This window comes from Trichomycterus rosablanca, chromosome 1, assembly GCF_030014385.1.
Source record: "Trichomycterus rosablanca isolate fTriRos1 chromosome 1, fTriRos1.hap1, whole genome shotgun sequence".
NCBI classification, from domain to species: domain Eukaryota; kingdom Metazoa; phylum Chordata; class Actinopteri; order Siluriformes; family Trichomycteridae; genus Trichomycterus; species Trichomycterus rosablanca.
Window position 1 is genome coordinate 46,170,866 of NC_085988.1, and position 20,062 is coordinate 46,190,927.

The 20,062-nt window shown below is 41.1% G+C and overlaps 1 protein-coding gene across 1 annotated transcript in view; it reads left to right on the plus strand.

The window, feature by feature from the left end:
- Positions 1-20,062, plus strand: part of tubgcp6 (tubulin gamma complex component 6) — a gene marked incomplete at its 5' end in the record, with an annotated part of 51,457 nt that overhangs the window by 12,517 nt on the left and 18,878 nt on the right. Inside the window, 9 exons of the mRNA XM_063004148.1 lie at positions 3,210-3,301; positions 3,492-3,631; positions 5,677-5,823; positions 7,562-7,643; positions 8,134-8,222; positions 12,458-12,573; positions 12,744-12,882; positions 16,830-16,913; positions 17,008-19,696. Of these exons, the coding sequence (XP_062860218.1) occupies positions 3,210-3,301; positions 3,492-3,631; positions 5,677-5,823; positions 7,562-7,643; positions 8,134-8,222; positions 12,458-12,573; positions 12,744-12,882; positions 16,830-16,913; positions 17,008-19,696 (3,578 nt within the window). The remainder of the gene's footprint in view (positions 1-3,209; positions 3,302-3,491; positions 3,632-5,676; positions 5,824-7,561; positions 7,644-8,133; positions 8,223-12,457; positions 12,574-12,743; positions 12,883-16,829; positions 16,914-17,007; positions 19,697-20,062) is intronic.

Sequence of the window (20,062 nt, forward strand, 5' to 3'; positions counted from 1 at the left end):
ACGACCACTGCTTTATTGAAGAGGCTGAGGGTAAAGGTGATGGACTGGCCAAGCATGTCTCCAGACCTAAACCCAATAGAACATCTTTGGGGCATCCTCAAGCGGAAGGTGGAGGAGCGCAAAGTCTCGAATATCCGCCAGCTCCGTGATGTCGTCATGGAGGAGTGGAAAAGCATTCCAGTGGCAACCTGTGAAGCTCTGGTAAACTCCATGCCCAGGAGAGTTAAGGCAGTTCTGGGAAATAATGGTGGCCACACAAAATATTGACATTTCAGGAACTTTCACTAAGGGGTGTACTCACTTTTGTTGCCGGTGGTTTAGACATTAATGGCTGTATATTGAGTTATTTTGAGGGAAGAATAAATTTACACTGTTATATAAGCTGCACACAGACTACTTTTCATTGTGTCAAAGTGTCATTTTGTCAGTTTTGTCCCATAAAAAGATATACTTAAATATCTGCAGAAATGTGAGGGGTGTACTCACTTTTGTGATACACTGTATGTTTATCAGCAAACATTTGGTATGTGCCACCAGCTTATTTCACCTTTATCAGCCTCTTTTATTATCCATTATTACACTGGTTGAATCTTTGACTGTTTCTCCTGGCATTAAATCCAGGACATTGGAAATGCCATTCCAAAAGTGTGAGCCTAATTTAGCCACTTGAAAAATTATGCTGCATGCTTTGAGTTACTGTATTGCCAGAATACCAAATTGCATGTAAGAATTTTGAGGTATCCTTCTATTATTTTTCTATTCATTGTTAAATTCACCAGTTTTAGCCCTGGAGCATAATAATTTCCACCAATATGCAGGGCAGACCTCACAGCAAGAAGGTCCTGGGTTTAATTCCCAGGTATAGTGGTCCGGGTCCTTTCTGTGTGGAGTGTCTGTGTGGGTTTCCTCCGGGAGCTCCAGTTTCCTCTCACAGTCCAAATACATGCAAGTGAGGTGAATTGGAGATACAAAATTGTCCATGACTGTGTTTGACATTAAAGACTCGGTCTGATCCATACACACATGCTTCTGGTTAATATGGCAAAAAATGATGATCTTGGTACTCAACAAGAAGCTTCAGTCGAGCTTCAAGGTGCTGATTTTGGAGCAGGGTCTTCTTTCTTGCGTGGCAGATCTTAAGCTCCTGGTGCTATTAAGCTCACTTTACTGTGAACAGTACCACCTATGTTTAAGCAACTTCCAATTCATACCTGATCTGCTTTTGTGGTTTTGACAATTGTCCTTACATCATAAGCTAACAGTGTTGCGTTCCCTATTCTGCCCTGGCATGGAGACAACTGCTCCATGTAGTTTGTAGAGATAATCTTGTTACCTCAATTGGCTCAGAAGTGGCTGCTAAATCTATCATTAGCTTTTTGAGGTCTGTACAGAGCTTTCTCTTTTTTTTATTGTAATGCTTGGGGCCTGGGTCTAAAGGCTGTGCCAGACTAGACTAATTTATGTGGCTACAGTGGGGTCACCAACATACCAATTTATCAGTTCTACCAGGCTCTTTGCATGCTACTGGAGTTCCTCTACCAACAATCCATTAAATCATGTTTTTATGGACCTTGCTTTGTGCACAGGGGTCTATACACCTGTTATTAGAAGCCAATAATTAAGAGCATTATCTACATACATTCGGCCATGTAGCGTGTATACACATAAATCATTCAGTCACAGACAAAAACAGACTTGCAGAAATCATTAAAATCCCAAGACTGCCATGATGTGTGTTTGCTTTGTAATTGTACATCTTCAACATTCACTGTAGTCCATATATTTATAGAGGAAAGCAATAAAAAAATTTACTTATTGATTAAGATTAATCTGTTGTTTTCCATAATTCCCTTTTCTCTCGCTCTTCTGTCTGTAGGCTTCTGTCTCTCTAGATTACATTTCTGCCCTAACCCTCTAAATAACACCATGGGATAACAACTCAATAGTGCTTTAGTATCTGTGATCGATGTGCTGTTTTTTAATCATGTAGATGCTCTAGCAGGGCTGCTGTGGGAGCACACTGCAGTGACTGACTCTGTCTTCCTTCATTTCATTAAAAGCACCATGACAACTATTAGGGACACTGATTTAAGCCAGATATAGACACAATTCTTACAATGTCCTGAGAAGTCGTAGTGGTAGCTTGGTGGTTAAGGTACTGCACTAGTAACCAGAAGTTTGCCGGTTCAAACCCTTCCACAAGTTGTCACTGTTGTCACCTTAATCCTAAATTGCCTGAATTATACTCAGTGACAATTGTAAGTCACAAAGCGTCTACTAAATGCCATACATGTAAATGAAAAAAAAAATTCTTAATCCCCCAACCCCTTCCTTCTCATGAATGAATGACCTGTTTAAATGCCACAACCTTTGATTTGTGTCTGTTTAAACTTTGTATCTACTTTCTGCAGTGGATAAATATTCATTTGCTACTTAAGTACATGATAACTGTTAGTACTTATCGAAGTACTTCATATTAATTGGTTTTGAATGACTTTTTGTCTCGCTTATTAAGACTTATGCATATAGATCAATTTCTGTGCCAGAATTACTTTCAGAACACATGGTGAATTAAGTTAATAGGAAACACTAATTGAAGCAAGGGCAGGATCACCCTCGAGCTCGCGCTAAACATTATGACTCTTAGCTTCAATTATTGCAAAGCCTCAGGCATATGTAGCAGATGCATTCTTGAATATAATTTTACAACATAACTAAACATGGCAGCTGAGGCTTTGAGATGGATCGGCGTCCTGTACGGAGTGTGTTACTGCATTGCGTTTACTGATTCAAGGGGATCCGCTCTGACCCTGACCAGGGTAAAGTGGTATTAAAACATTACAATAAAAAGAGTAAAATGACACTCAGTTGGTTGTTGGCCCATCACCACCGTGGATTGATTTGTATTAACTATAAATTCTTTCTTTTTCTGGTGTTACGACACGTAACTTCACTAGGAAACCAGAGAATTTTGTTCGTCAACCTGACCATTCTTCTTTGTGGCACAATGTTTGAGGACACCACCCTTCATTTGACTATTTCATTCAAAACTATGCATACTAATACTGTATAAAGTTAATAATAATATAAAAATTCTTTACTAGATTTGAAGGCTTGGTTTTGAATTTGTGCACCTGTTAGCAATAGGCACATCTGTAATTCTGGTGTATTGATTATACCGACTGATTCTTTGAGTTCACTCTGTGCAGGTTTGTCTCAGACTGGGTGTACAGTGGATTCTTCAGAGATGTATATAAAGAGTTTCTGATTCAGGTGAATGAGGATTACCTCAGCTACAGAGGTAAGTACAGGTGTGGGTGTTGTATATAAATGCAGGTGGATGCAACATGTCTTTCTCATTTAAATATGATCAGCTCTGCTACATATGTACATAGCTCTTTGTGCTTTGCATGATCAAAGGATCATGGTACAAACACAGACTGGAATACAGTATCTTGAGCATGCCTCTCTCTCTCTCTGTGTTTCTGCAGATAAGCATTTCTGGGTACAGGGCTACACTTTGATCTCACAGGATGCAGAAGACTGTGTGCCAGTGTTTCTCCGGCACATTGCAAACGACGTCTATGTCTGCGGAAAAACCATCAATCTGCTCAAGATTTGTTGCCCACAGGTTTGTGTTTAGATCAGTTTTGGATGATGATGTTGGCTGCCTTGTAACCAGAATAAGCTATGCATTTATTTTTATGCAACCTGCCCTGATACTATCTGCTGGCTTTGGTTACTAAAAGTCTAATAGTCTGCATATCAGAGACCTTTTTTTTAATGGTCTCTTAATAAACAGCAGCTCAAACCTCAAAATATTAGGTTCAGGTGTTATATGACAAGTAGTTTATAGTGCATTGGCTACATGCTGAACATCAAGCAGGCAGAACTTACTCGATTCTTTTCACACGGAGCTTAGCATGGCCGTACGCGATACAGCTCTTTTTGGTAATCCAATACTGGCAGGTGATAAGAAGAGGCCGCGGATTGAACATATGTCAGAGGGGGTGTGGGGTATTCATAGAGTTGATAGAATGGCTCACTGCAAGAGACTCCACCACTGGCAGGTAATAGGATGCAGCCAGTGACTGCATGTGTGTCCAAGGGGGAGCGCGATAGCTATTTTTGGTCAGTGCAGGTGTGATACAAGTGGCAAGTAGCAAAAGAATTGCTAATGACTGAATTGGGTGAAATATCAGAGAAAATGCAAAAAAGCAACAAAAATCTATATATTATACCCTATATAGTGCACATAAATAAGACATTTTGGGATATGAAGAGCATAGCATGGAATGAAATTTAATAAAATGGAATAGAAAAAATGGAAAAGAATAGATTGTAATTAATTAACCCTGTAAAGCATAAACCGCCAAAAAAATTCTATTTTTTTTTTTAAACTGGAGTGTTTATTTGACTTTCTGTGCAATACAAAAAAAAGTAATTAAATAAGAGTTTGCATATACAGTATATCTAGTTATGTAATTAAACATTTAATTAGTTTACATAAATAAATAGTGTATGCTGCTTAGTGGAATTCATAATGAATAAAATGCATTATACCACAATTTACTGATATTTGCCTTTAATACCTGCTGTATATAATTAGATACACTCATAATAACCCGATTTTACAACAAAATAAATTATGAAATATCTAGTACCATTAAGTTGCATTAATCCACCAAATATTCCTAATGAAAGATCAGTAAAAAACGACGGCAGCCAATTTGGATATCTTAATAAAAGGTCCTCTGGTGCAAAGCAGTAGGGCAGAAGACATGTATCTAAATGTACATATTAGGTTTTTCAGGAAAACAGTATACATACTGATGATGTAGAGGTCTCATGTATCAAATATGATATGCTTGGCGTCATAGGGTTAAATGGGCAAGCCGTAGCCTAGTGGTTAAGGTACTGGACTAGCAACCAGAAGTTGGCTGCTGTTGGGCCCTTAACCCTCAATTGCTCAGACAGTATACTGTAACTGTAATGTAAGTCACTTTGAATAGGCGTCTGCTAAATGCTGAAAATGTAAATGGAAGTGAGTAAATAGAATAGATTAAAAGTAAGTCTTACAAAATAAAAAAAAGGATTAGAATGGGATTGAATACAGATGAATGAAGATTGTGATTGACAAAATAAAACAGAATAAGAATTATTAAATAAGAGTTAATACAAAATCCACATTGATACAATATAGTGTGATAAAACAACAGAATGGAATAAAATTCTTAAAAATATGTGTTATTTGAGCTGACGTTTTTCACTCCAACATCAGGTTGGTGATAATTTTGGTATAAAGGTCTCTTCCCATTTAAATAGATAGGAGCCTTTCTTTTCTGACTGGAAATAATTATGTTAGGCCAAAGCAAATCAATTTGTGAATCAATGTGGTGTTTTACTAATCCATGAAGTGGTTACATAATGAGTCTCTGGCTAGTCCCCTACGCATGTCTAATCATTTAAATTAAGTTCTATTTAGAGGACATGAATAGAAGCAATAGAATCGAATCAGAGTAAATGGCTGTTTGTTGCTGTGAAACAAAACATTATGCACACATAATGATACAACATCGTTCACTCCCAGCGATGATAAAGTGAATTTCAGTCTGACCACATATAAAGGGTACTCTAAAAAACCCAAGCCAAGCACATTCACTATTTCTTTGGCAGCATTACATTTGGTCAGAGGTGCCAGTTCCACGGATTGCTGTGACTTTCTCTCTGCGGGAGGTGGAGGAGATCGAGAGAGATTGTGCCGTGTACCGGGGTCGCATGGAGACTATTGCCAAACAAAGCGCCGTCAGCAGAGAGGAGCAGGTATTGCACTGAACCTGACTAAATATTAGCCTACTACTACACAAACGTTTATTTGACTTCAGTCTAGGGTTTGGGGTCAAGCTAAAGTTGCTTGCTATGATATGTCCCAACACTTTACCTAGTAGCGGTGCAAAAATGTATGAGGGATCTTCAAAAAAGTTTCTGCACTTTTATATTTTGGTTGGAAAAGGGGTGGGGGTGAGGGTGGGAGGAGTAGTAATTAGTCATGTCTGGGAGACTGAGAGAGAGCTTATAGTCCGAATTTAGTGCCATCTGATTTTGGACCACTCCAACAAGCTTTAAGGGGAAGAAGATTTTCGTGTGATGATGATGTGAAAGCAGAGGTGCATCAGTGACTACATGCTCAACCAAAAACATTTTTTGCTGATGGCATTATAAAAATTGGTACGAAGCTGGGAAAAGTGCACCGGAAGGTGACTATGTAAAAAAAGTGATGTAATTTGTTTTTGAAATTCTTAATAAATAGAGTTTAAAAAGTTCGGAAACTTTTTGAAGAACCCTCGTAAATCCGCCAATACCAGGTTTGCTTAATCCTATCATCCAGCACTTAGTTGGCACCTATTGGCCATTGCATCTACTTTGTGCGACATCTGCCCACTTTTTGGAGTCTTGACTAGCCCAGGTGTCGGTTTTAATACAGGTTCAAGTTCTGTTTAATACGAATTGGGATCAGCTATTGAAAAAGGGCTTCCACCACACCAGAAGACGCTTTTTTGTTTTGTTTTTTGTTTTTTCCGCATTTTCTCCCAATTATCCTCCCTATCTGGTTGTATCAAAAATCCCAATTGCATTATGCTTCCTCTTTAAGGATGTTGATCTCCACCCTGGATGAGAAGAGCCGAGACTAACACACGCCCCCTCCGACATCTGTGCAGTAGCCGACTGCATCGTTTCACCTGCACGAGTTCATATGCAGATCAGCTTTGTGTACGGAGAGCCACACCCTGATCTACGTATGATTCCTTGACTCTGTACAGGCGCCATATATCAGCCAGCAGTGGTCATAACTGCATCAGTTATGATTTCCCCTCCAGCACCATACCTGAAAGTAGGTGCCCAGCCTGCCGGATGGCAGAGCTGAGATTCGAACCGACGAGTTCGAAATGTCAGCCCTGGTGTGCTGGCGTGTTTTGCCGCTGTGAACAAGAAGAACAGTGGCTTATAGCTGTGTTTGTAAGATCAGAAACAGCTGTTTTATGCCAGAGCTTTATTTTTCTTCTGAACCATTTGGAGAGAGAAAGACTGAACCAAAGAGAGAACTGTACCAATGATGTTACTGTGTCTGTATCATGCAGGAAAAGGTTTTCTGACTCCCAAGAATCAATGTAGTGGCATAAGTAGACGCAATTATGTCATGGTTTTCTGTTTTATTTCTTTTGTTTGTGTTTAGTAAAAATGCAATTTTTCAGAACATGTGATATCTAACCATTAAGTAATCATGACTGATTAAGTAAATGTGTCTTTTATACTCTTAACACGACAAACCCCTTGCAGCGCTTGTTTGTGCTTTCTGGATGACTCTGACTGTTAGAAAATGCCTCTGTAATAGCTCAAAAGCATCGACGTCTATGATCCATTAACACATTATCAGAGGAAAATGCTGGCCATTATAAGCCACAGGGCTGTAACTTGTTCTCTTCTCTTTATGACTGTCATCTTCTTGTACTTTGTCCGCCTATCTGTCAATCCATCTCTGCCTTCCCCTTTCACACATTAGGCAATACGTACTGAGCTGGCACGCCAAGAGCTCATCAATCAGGTCCAAGAATCAGCAGCCAAGACACTGGAGAGCATCCGAGGTCAGCAAACGTCTCCCGCACTGTATTTATCGCAGGCATTCCATCTCTTCTTCTCGCCAGCAACATTAGATCTAGGCACATTCATAACAGGATGTACTTTCTTGATGATATACGTCACCACATTATTGAACATCGGGCAGCGTTACGGGGCGGTTAAGAGAGCAAAATATGACTCTAACGTAAAATAAAGGGCTTTCTGCTGATGCTGCTCGATAGAAAGATAAAGCACAGTATAACCAAGCAGTTCATTTGTTAAAACTGCTTGAGTTTTATTCCACATTGCCAAGCTCATAATTCGTTCTCAGCTTTAGATCAGTCTGATTTTCCACTGATCAGGTGAAGAGTGTGCACGCACTTTATGCAGCTAGAGGTCAGATGCAGATAAGCACAGGGAGCAGTAAGTGAGCAAGCGAGACACGAGTGAAAAAAGAGACAAGGAAATGATTAGGCTAGGTGCTGATCTCTTGCTGTGTGCTCGCTCCCCCTGCAGGAAGCCAGATGTCACAGCGCCTGCTGGAAGAAGCTAAAAAGAGGGAACGCTTTGAAGAGCTGAAGCAGCAGCTGGAGCTTGACCAAGAGGTAAGACTGATACAATTTAATACACATTGTAAACAGCGATATACTTGAGCTTTGTTTTCAGCTCCTGTCTGCGAGGACTGTTGCATGTTCCTTCCGTGTCTGTGCTTTTGTAAAATGTAGTTAGGTGTGAGTAAAGGGGCAGTTGTGTGATGCCCTGCAGTGGATTGCCTCCCTGTTTAGGGTGTATTTCTGCTTTGTACCCAGGATCCACTAAAACACTGACTAGAATAAAGAGCAAGCAAACAGAGAAGCGCTACTAGTAATATTTATTTTGACTGTGCTAGTGTACTCTTAATTATAGGCTCATCATTATTGATTGTCAGGGTCGCGCTGCAGTGCTGGAACACACCCCAGACAGGATGTCAATTCATAGCAGGGCCTTAGCTATTTCTCCTCAGGCAGTCATGTCTGTATGTAAACACTTGACTGGCCGATAGCACAGCTATCACCCTATAGCACCCTATATCTCAGCTTTAGTGAATTGGCACCCCTGGCACCCAATTTTAAATTATTACAGGCCAAAAGCCATTTGTATGCCATTTGTATAATTAAAAAAAATTAATTACAAAGATATTTTTGGGCGGCACGATGGCTAAGTGGGTAGCACTGTCGCCTCACAGCAAGAAGGTCCTGGGTTCGATCCCCAGGTAGGGCGGTCCAGGTCCTTTCTGTGTGGAGTTTGCATGTTCTCCCTGTGTCCACGTGGGTTTCCTCCGGGAGCTCCGGTTTCCTCCCACACTCTCCCAAAGACATGCAAGTGAGGTGAATTGGAGACACTAAATTGTCCATGACTGTGTTCGATATAACCTTGTGAACTGATGAACCTTGTGTAATGAGAAACTACCGTTCCTGTCATGAATGTAACCAAAAGTGTAAAACATGTTGTTAAAATCCTAATAAACAAACAAACAAACAAAAATATTTTTCTTATCCTATTTGGGCACCTGGCTAGGTTGATAGCTCTTTCAGGTATTCCAAATCAAGAGCTGTTTGGTGGTACTCTAACACATTAGTTTGGTGCACCACCCAATCACCCCTATTTACATTATATTTCATTCTAAAATGACGACAGTCATGTTTAACTAATATAAAATGTGCATTCAGATCTAATCTAACTGACACAAACTGGATATCAGTACCACATACAGGGGTTGGACAAAATAACTGAAACACCTGGTTTTAGACCACAATAATTTATTAGTATGGTGTAGGGCCTCCTTTTGCGGCCAATACAGCGTCAATTCGTCTTGGAAATGACATATACAAGTCCTGCACAGTGGTCAGAGGGATTTTAAGCCATTCTTCTTGCAGGATAGTGGCCAGGTCACTACGTGATGCTGGTGGAGGAAAACGTTTCCTGACTCGCTTCTCCAAAACACCCCAAAGTGGCTCAATAATATTTAGATCTGGTGACTGTGCAGGCCATGGGAGATGTTCAACTTCACTTTCATGTTCATCAAACCAATCTTTCACCAGTCTTGCTGTGTGTATTGGTGCATTGTCATCCTGATACACGGCACCGCCATTGGATGCACATGGTCCTCCAGAATGGTTCGGTAGTCCTTGGCAGTGACGCGCCCATCTAGCACAAGTATTGGGCCAAGGGAATGCCATGATATGGCAGCCCAAACCATCACTGATCCACCCCCATGCTTCACTCTGGGCATGCAACAGTCTGGGTGGTACGCTTCTTTGGGGCTTCTCCACACCGTAACTCTCCCGGATGTGGGGAAAACAGTAAAGGTGGACTCATCAGAGAACAATACATGTTTCACATTGTCCACAGCCCAAGATTTGCGCTCCTTGCACCATTGAAACCGACGTTTGGCATTGGCACGAGTGACCAAAGGTTTGGCTATAGCAGCCCGGCCGTGTATATTGACCCTGTGGAGCTCCCGACGGACAGTTCTGGTGGAAACAGGAGAGTTGAGGTGCACATTTAATTCTGCCGTGATTTGGGCAGCCGTGGTTTTATGTTTTTTGGATACAATCCGGGTTAGCACCCGAACATCCCTTTCAGACAGCTTCCTCTTGCGTCCACAGTTAATCCTGTTGGATGTGGTTTGTCCTTCTTGGTGGTATGCTGACATTACCCTGGATACCGTGGCTCTTGATACATCACAAAGACTTGCTGTCTTGGTCACAGATGCGCCAGCAAGACGTGCACCAACAATTTGTCCTCTTTTGAACTCTGGTATGTCACCCATAATGTTGTGTGCATTGCAATATTTTGAGCAAAACTGTGCTCTTACCCTGCTAATTGAACCTTTACACTCTGCTCTTACTGGTGCAATGTGCAATTAATGAAGATAGGCCACCAGACTGGTCCAATTTAGCCATGAAACCTCCCACACTAAAATGACAGGTGTTTCAGTTATTTTGTCCAACCCCTGTAAGTACTGTATATAAAATTGTCCCAGGTCGAAATGAAAAATGTCACATTTCTTGTGATGTTTACTGTTTACACTGTCAAGAAAAAGATTTGGATTTGTACATTCACTAGGTGCTTAAAGAGCCAAACTGCAGTGCCATTCTTTCTGAAGCATATTAGAAGCCCAGATCCATTAGCATAGCCTCATTTTCCTTGTGTCAGCAGGTGCCAAGGCAGTTTGTCCAAATTACAGTAAATGGTTTCTCTCCTCAAATAGCACATTACAGTACGTCTTAGCAAAGTTTGGACATATTTTGGGGAACGATAATAGCTCTCTGCAAGGGCTGGATATATCTGCATTTACCACTACACTGTTTATTTTAGAGCAGGAGTATAATTTATGCCTGTCCAGTCATGCACTCCAATCCCATCAGAAAGACCAGTGTTAAAGACTTTCGTTAAAATAAGGAAAAACTAGTATAGGAAGATAAGCTGTTAAAAGAATTCAAATCAATATACTAATGAGGCTTTTTCATTCCAAGTCCAATGAATCTTTATACCAACTTAAGAGCTTGTGGGTGGAATTACAATTAACAAAGTAAAACAGTAAAACTTTGTGATAAGAAAACTTTTACGTGACCTTAATCCTCTTTTAAAAAGCTGCTGTTTACACTGGTAAATCCTCAACCTTTTTCACTAAAGTAAATGTCTACAAATAACAGCAACAGCAGTTTGTGGTATTTTAGATATACTGCACTGTTTTATTAAAGGTTCTACTATTTATTAATGACTACATTTTCCAGACTTTCTTGTACTACTATGCTTACCCTTCACAAGAGTGCAAAGGTGATGAGGCACTGTATAGAAAATGCTCTGATACATATACATTAGAGAAAAAATTTCAGACCTATAGGCTATAGATAGGCCAATTAATGTAGATACAATTACTAGTTTTGATACTTTCTAATAAGGCTGAAAGCTATTGTGGGATATACACCGACTAGGCATAACATTATGAGCACTGACAGGTGAAGTGAATAACACTGATTATCTCATCACTGCACCTGTTAGTGGGTGGGATATATTTGGCAGCAAGTGAACATTTTATCCTCAAAGTTGATGTTAGAAGCAGGAAAAATGGACAAGCATAAGGATTTGAGTGAGTTTGACAAGGGCCAAACTGTGATGGTTAGACAACTGGGTTAGATAATCTCCAAAACTGCAGCTCTTGTGGTGTGTTCGCGGTCTGCAGTGGTCAGTATCTATCAAAAGTGGTTCAAGGAAGGAACAGTGGTAAACCGGCGACAGGGTCATGGGCGGCCAAGACTCATTGATGCACGTGGGGAGCGAAGGCTGGCCCGTGTGGTCCGATCCAACAGACGAGCTACTCTAGCTCAAATTGCTGAAGAAGTTAATGCTGGTTCTGATAGAAAGGTGTCACATACACAGTGCATCGCAGTTGCAGGGCTGTTTTGGCAGCAAAAAGGGGACCAACACACTATTAGGAAGGTGGTCATAATGTTATGCTTCATCGGTGTAAGTAATTAAGTAAATAATGAGTTAAATATATTTGTGTCTGGCATATGTACAATCATGTGTCTAAAGAAAAACTCCAGTAACAGTGCTAAAACTCTTTATTTGCATACTTTTTATTTACTCCTAACTTTTGTTTTGTCTCGGATGAGCAGAGCTCATTTTAAATCCTACTAAAATGAGACACTGTAGGTTGCTTACAGATCAAAACTAGTGTCCAGTAATTTCCTGTTGAACTAGAGCATTTAACATTTGCACTATTGCGAGTAGTGTCTGACTATGAATATGTTATAATGTATGAATATTAATAAGGGCATTCATGTTTTCACAGTGGCGCAGTTCTGCTAAGAGGAAGGAGCAGGAAGATGACTATAGTTTTGTCCGAGAGCTCAGAGACAGAGAACAGAGGCTGCAGGCTCTTGAGGAGCAGCTGGAGCGCAGGGCACGGTAAGACCAACAGTCATGTTTCCATTTTTACTGCGGGGATATAAAGCCTAGCAGTTTTAGTTTACTCCATTAACTTGTCTCAAAAATGAGGTGTGAGGCGCACACTTGGGGCTAAGAATTGGATAATTGGGATGGTGCAGCACTCATACTGTGTGTGTGTGTGTGTTTAGTATGGACCTGATAGCACAGTACAGTCGTCTTTCTGAAGAAGCTGCCAAAAGGGAGCGGAGGGCTATGTGGAAAGTTCAGAGAATAAAGCTGGATGAAGCCAGGCTGAATTTCCTACAGCAGGACCACCAATCTCTACAGGTACAAACTACCTCAGGTGGTGTTTATTCATTTATTTATTTATTTTTTCCCAGTCCAGTTGTTTTTAGTTTCTCTGCTGCATAGGGAAAAAAGTGAAATTCTTACTGACAGAACATAAATGAGGATTGAACCCAGGTTCTCACAAACCATGGTACTGTGTAACACCCACAGTACAGAGGCATAGTGAAAACTATTAAAGGGCACTACATGTTTTGCAGTAGATAAGGAAATCGGAGCTATTCCGATTTTAAATCTAAACTTCATTAATTAGTAGCGATGTAATCCAGTGCACAAAAATAATACATCAGTTATAATGCATTTTATACATTTATTTTAGTATACTGACCAAAACAGTGGTAGAGCAGGTAGTGTTGGTGCCTCACAGCTCTATGTTCTGGGGTTTGATTCTGTGTACCAGTTACTTTCTGTATTCTCCTTGTATCTGTGTGGACTTTCGTTGTGTATCCCTCCATCTTTCATAAACCTGCAAGGAAACTACTGTATAATCTTAAACAAAAGTCTAAATACAGCCCTAATTACAAAAACTTGGGACGGTATGTGAAATGCAAATGAAACAAACTGCAGTGTTCATTTCAGACAGTTTGAACCCAAGATAGTCTGTTTAGCTACATTTCATTTGTTAATACACATTCATTTATGCATTTCAGGCCTGTAACAAATTCCAAAAAAGTTGGGACAGCCAATTTTAGGGCTAGTAATGTGAAAAAAAAAAAACAAATTATGTGATTTCAAACAAGTGATGCACAAAAGCAATTTTTACGAAGATCTTAAAGGAGCAAAGATGGGTAGAGGAGCTCCAGTTTGTGTGACCAATTTATTATAATATTTAAACGCAATGTCCCTGAAAGAAAGCTTAGACAGGATTTGCACATATCTTCCTCTACAGTGCATAATATTATTAAACAATTTGAGGAATTTCAATTCAGCTATGACCAAAATTATTTGTACTGTTAACAGACTGTATGGCCCTTTTTCCTTTGTCACAGAGAACTCACTGTCCATTGTTTCCAGAAAACATGTGGACTGACCACAGTACATGTTTCTATTATCTTTAAATCCATTTAAGATAAAATTATTGGGCCCAGAGAATCCATGTGCTGTTTCTGCATAGGATTGATGTCTGGCTTTTTCTTTGTGTAATAGAGATTTGTGTTACATTTCTTGATGCACTGGTGGACTTTATTAAGTGACAACAGTTTTCTGAAGTACTCTCAAGCCTATGGGACTATATTTATCACAGTAGCATGACGGTTTCTCCAGACATTCAGTAGGGGTCTGTTCTTGGCATACATTGACTGAACCTTCTCCAGATTCCATGAATCTTTTTACAATATCATGTAAAGTAGATGGTGAAAAACTTTTATTTTGCAATTTGCATTGAGAATTGAGCATTTTTAAATGATTGCCAATTCTGTCATGATGTTGGGACACAGTGGTCAGCCACAATCCATTATTGTTCTGATTGAGCCTTTAGTGGATTCTCCTTTTATACCTAATTATGATTCTCTCACCTGCCTATTTTAGGCAAACATTGTACGTTCAATATTCTATCAACTTTGTCTCTGTCCAAGCTTTTTTTGGAGTGTGTTGCAGGTGTGTTTCTATTTACAAACTACAATTAGGTTGTTGTTAAAGTTGGTTAACAAATCACAGATTCTTCCTCCCAACTTTTCTGCAAATGAAGTTTGGAAAAGTAATTTTATGGTATGATGGCTACTGTAACAGCCCTAACCGACACTTAGAATTGGTGTCGTATTGAAAATAAGAACACGCCGCTCAGGTGGCGCAGCGGTAAAATACAGTGCCTTGCAAAAGTATTCAGCCCCCTTGAACTTTTCAACCTTTTGCCACATTTCAGGCTTCAAACATAACGATATGAAATTGTAATTTTTTGTGAAGAATCAACAACAAGTGGGACACAATCGTGAAGTGGAACGAAATTTATTGGATATTTTAAACTTTTTTTAGAAATAAAAAACTAAAAAGTGGGGCGTGCAATATTATTCAGCCCCTTTACTTTCAGTGCAGCAAACTCACTCCAGAAGTTCAGTGAGGATCTCTGAATGATCCAATGTTGACCTAAATGACTGATGGTGATAAATAGAATCCACCTGTGTGTAATCAAGTCTCCGTATAAATGCACCTGCTCTGTGACAGTCTCAGAGTTCTGTTTAAAGCGCAGAGAGCATCATGAAGACCAAGGAACACACCAGGCAGGTCCGAGATACTGTTGTGGAGAAGTTTAAAGCCGGATTTGGATACAAAAAGATTTCCCAAGCTTTAAACATCTCAAGGAGCACTGTGCAAGCGATCATATTGAAATGGAAGGAGTATCAGACCACTGCAAATCTACCAAGACCCGGCCGTCCCTCTAAACTTTCAGCTCAAACAAGGAGAAGACTGATCAGAGATGCAGCCAAGAGGCCCATGATCACTCTGAATGAACTGCAGAGATCTACAGCTGAGGTGGGAGAATCTGTCCATAGGACACAATCAGTCGTACACTGCACAAATCTGGCCTTTATGGAAGAGTGGCAAGAAGAAAGCCATTTCTCAAAGATATCTATAAAAAGTCACCTGGGAGACACACCAAACATGTGGAAGAAGGTGCTCTGGTCAGATGAAACCAAAATCGAACTTTTTGGCCACAATGCAAAACGTTATGTTTGGCGTAAAAGCAACACAGCTCATCACCCTGAACACACCATCCCCACTGTCAAACATGGTGGTGGCAGCATCATGGTTTGGGCCTGCTTTTCTTCAGCAGGGACAGGGAAGATGGTTAAAATTGATGGGAAGATGGATGGAGCCAAATACAGGACCATTCTGGAAGAAAACCTGTTGCAGTCTGCAAAAGACCTGAGACTGGGACGGAGATTTATCTTCCAACAAGACAATGATCCAAAACATAAAGCAAAATCTACAATGGAATGGTTCACAAATAAACGTATCCAGGTGTTAGAATGGCCAAGTCAAAGTCCAGACCTGAATCCCATCGAGAATCTGTGGAAAGAGCTGAAAACTGCTGTTCACAAACGCTCTCCATCCAACCTCACTGAGCTCAAGCTGTTTTGCAAGGAAGAATGGGCAAAAATTTCTGTCTCTCGATGTGCAAAACTGATAGAGACATACCCCAAGCGACTTGCAGCTGTAATCGCAGCAAAAGGTGGCGCTACAAAGTATTAACGCAAGGGGGCTGAATAATATTGCACGCCCCACTTTTCAGTTTTTTATTTCTAAAAAAAGTTTAAAATATCCAATAAATTTCGTTCCACTTCACGATTGTGTCCCACTTGTTGTTGATTCTTCACAAAAAATTACAATTTCATATCGTTATGTTTGAAGCCTGAAATGTGGCAAAAGGTTGAAAAGTTCAAGGGGGCTGAATACTTTTGCAAGGCACTGTATGCTAGCACACCAGAGCTGGAATTTTTAAAATACATTGTATAGAATCTCAGCTCTGCCATCTGGCTGCGCTGGGCGGCTATATGAACGTTTGGCTGTCGTTCATATAGGGAGGGAGCCGGATAGGGACTTCATAACTGTGCAGGCGCCATCAGTCAGCCAGCAGAGGTCGTAATTGCATCAGAGTCTAGGAATAATGCGTTGATCAGGGTGTGGCTCTCCGTGCACAAGGCTGATCCGCATATGAACTCGCCTCGTGCAGGTGTAAAGATGCGGTCGGCTACTGCTCACGTGTCGGAGGGGGCATGTGTCAGTTCGCTCTCCTCAATCGGAGCGAGGGTCAGCACCAGTACAGAGGAAGCATATTGCAATTGGGAAAAATTGGATGCGCTAAAAATCGGGAGAAAATGCATTAAAAAAATATGTATATATATAATAAAAAAATAAGAACACCAACATGATCTTTCTGAGTAATTCTAAGATGGTTGATGAATGAAGGTCTCTTAACTTTTGCTTTCCAGACTCTGCTTAAGAGATATCCATTAGGGCAGAAGGGTCCACCTCATGAACCACCTTTTACCAAGGAACCTTCTAGACTTGAGCAGGTCTGTGAGCTTGGCTAGAAATTTCCGCTACTAGAATTGTCTTTCTGTGTGTGGGGAGACTTGATTTAATGCCTTTTCATCTGTTGTACTGCAGGAATATCGCATTTCTGAACCACAGATAACTGCACCTCTTTCTGTCTCTACTGGGAACAATGATGCTGTGATATCAGAAGAAATCGACATTGTCGACTATTTACCTAAACCTCCGTGTGCCCCAGGCAGTGGGGTCATGGCCCAGGCTTTACAGGACATTGGCTCTGACCTCTCTGACCTTGCAGAATCCTTAAAAAACACTGATCCCATGCTGAAGAGTTCACATTATGACTTTTCATCCCCTTACAGCCCTCTAGAATGTCTTACACCCCATAGTAATTCTGCTTACCCTACAGGGGGAACTGGAGGAAACACAATTAAGGTCCCAGAGCCCAGTCTGGCTGAAGTACTGCCAGCAACAAATACATTTCAGGAGACAAATGACCACTGCAAAGAGAACAATTTGGCTGAAGAAGGGAAGATACCCTCATCATGTGCTTTGGATTCTGAGCCAAAACAAGAAACACCAAGCATAGAACAAATCCCCAAAGCTAGTGAGCATCTTGCTCAGCCTTCTCAGACATCAGCTGAGCAAGGTCCAAGGCTTGTTTCTGATGTAACTACTCTAATCCCATCCCCTAATATTCATGGCCATGCCTCTGATGCCCATATTAGGATTGGTGAGCTTGTTTCTGATGTAACCACCCCAACCCCTGTACCTAATATTCACGGTCACGCCTCTGATGCCCATATTAGGATTGGTGAGCTCGTTTCTGATGCAACCACCCCAACCCCTGTACCTAATATCCATGGCCATGCATCTGATGCCCATATTAGGATTGGTGAGCTTGTTTCTGATGTAACTACCCCAACCCCTGTACCTAATATTCACGGTCACGCCTCTGATGCCCATATTAGGATTGGTGAGCTCGTTTCTGATGTAACCACCCCAAACCTTGTACCTAATATTCACGGTCACGCCTCTGATGCCCATATTAGGATTGGTGAGCTTGTTTCTGATGTAACTACCCCAACCCCTGTACCTAATATTCACGGCCACGCCTCTGATGCCCATATTAGGATTGGTGAGCTCGTTTCTGATGTAACCACCCCAACCCTTGTACCTAATATCCATGGTCATACATCTGATGCCCATATTAGGATTGGTGAGCTTGTTTCTGATGTAACTACCCCAACCCCTATACCTAATATTCACGGCCACGCCTCTGATGCCCATATTAGGATTGGTGAGCTTGTTTCTGATGTAACTACCCCAACCCCTGTACATAATATTCACGGCCACGCCTCTGATGCCCATATTAGGATTGGTGAGCTCGTTTCTGATGTAACCACCCCAACCCTTGTACCTAATATTCATGGTCATACATCTGATGCCCATATTAGGATTGGTGAGCTTGTTTCTGATGTAACTACCCCAACCCCTGTACCTAATATTCACGGTCACGCCTCTGATGCCCATATTAGTATTGGTGAGCTTGTTTCTGATGTAACCACCCCAACCCCTATACCTAATATTCATGGTCATACATCTGATGCCCATATTAGGATTGGTGAGCTCGTTTCTGATGTAACCACCCCAACCCCTATACCTAATATTCATGGTCATACATCTGATGCCCATATTAGGATTGGTGAGCTCGTTTCTGATGTAACCACCCCAACCCCTGTACCTAAAATCCATGGTCATACATCTGATGCCCATATTAGGATTGGTGAGCTCGTTTCTGATGTAACCACCCCAACCCCTGTACCTAATATCCATGGTCATACATCTGATGCCCATATTAGGATTGGTGAGCTCGTTTCTGATGTAACCACCCCAACCCCTGTACCCAATATTCATGGCCATGCCTCTGATGCCCATATTAGGATTGGTGAGCTTGTTTCTGATGTAACCACCCCAACACCTGTACCCAATATTCATGGCCATGCATCTGATGCCCATATTAGGATTGGTGAGCATGTTTCTGATGTAACCACCCCAACCCCTGTACCTAATATCCATGGCCATGCCTCTGATGCCCATATTAGGATTGGTGAGCTTGTTTCTGATGTAACTACCCCAACACCTGTACCTAATATCCATGGCCATGCCTCTGATGCCCATATTAGGATTGGTGAGCTTGTTTCTGATGTAACTACCCCAACCCTTGTACCTAATATTCATGGCCATGCATCTGATGCCCATATTAGGATTGGTGAGCTTGTTTCTGATGTAACCACCCCAACCCCATCGCCTAATATTCACGGTCACGCCTCTGATTCCCACATAAAGCTTGGTGAGTTTGTCTCAAACGTTGCTTCTTCTTGCCCTCGTTGGAGCAAGCATGGCCACTCTTCAGACAGCACTATAACTGTGGGCTGTGTGATTCCAGACTCTAAACCCACACATTCACCCCTGCCAGGCAGTGCTTACGGTCACTCCTCAGACTCGACGCTAAAGGCTGGATGTGTTGTATCTGGTCCAGATCTGATACCTTCTCCACTCCCTGGTAGTGCCTATGGGCATTCATCAAATTCAACCTTGGGTGTAGGGTGTGTGGTGATGGGGGCTGAGTCTCCTAAGAAGCCTTCTCTCCCAGGTAATGCCCCTGGGCATTCCTCTGACTCTAGCCTAGGAATGGGCTGTGTGGTGTTGGGGGTCAAGCCTGGAAGTTCTTATGGTGAAACTACTCAAGCTCGACCCAATCAACTTACTCAGGACAAATTGGACATCAAAGAGATGCAAGGTAAGAACGTGACTTGTGTAATATTACAATTTCATGTCAAGCTAAGGACCTAGTGATGCAACAGTTGAGGCATTTAAGTTGATCCCATTGTCATCTAGGACTGTGAATGTAATGTATGTGCAAAATGTTTAATGCTGGTGTAACACACTATATGGATGAAAATATGTGGACAGCCCTTGCTTTGCTGAATTTAGGTCTTGCTAACCACTGTGTAAATTCTACACAATTAATTCAATTACATAAAATATATTCTTCAGTGTTTTGGGCAAATACCCAATGACTGAATGATTGATTAGTAATTAAAGTTAGGAAATTTCATGTTCTGTTGACTTTTTACATGGGAATGCAGAGTAAGCATTTTATTTA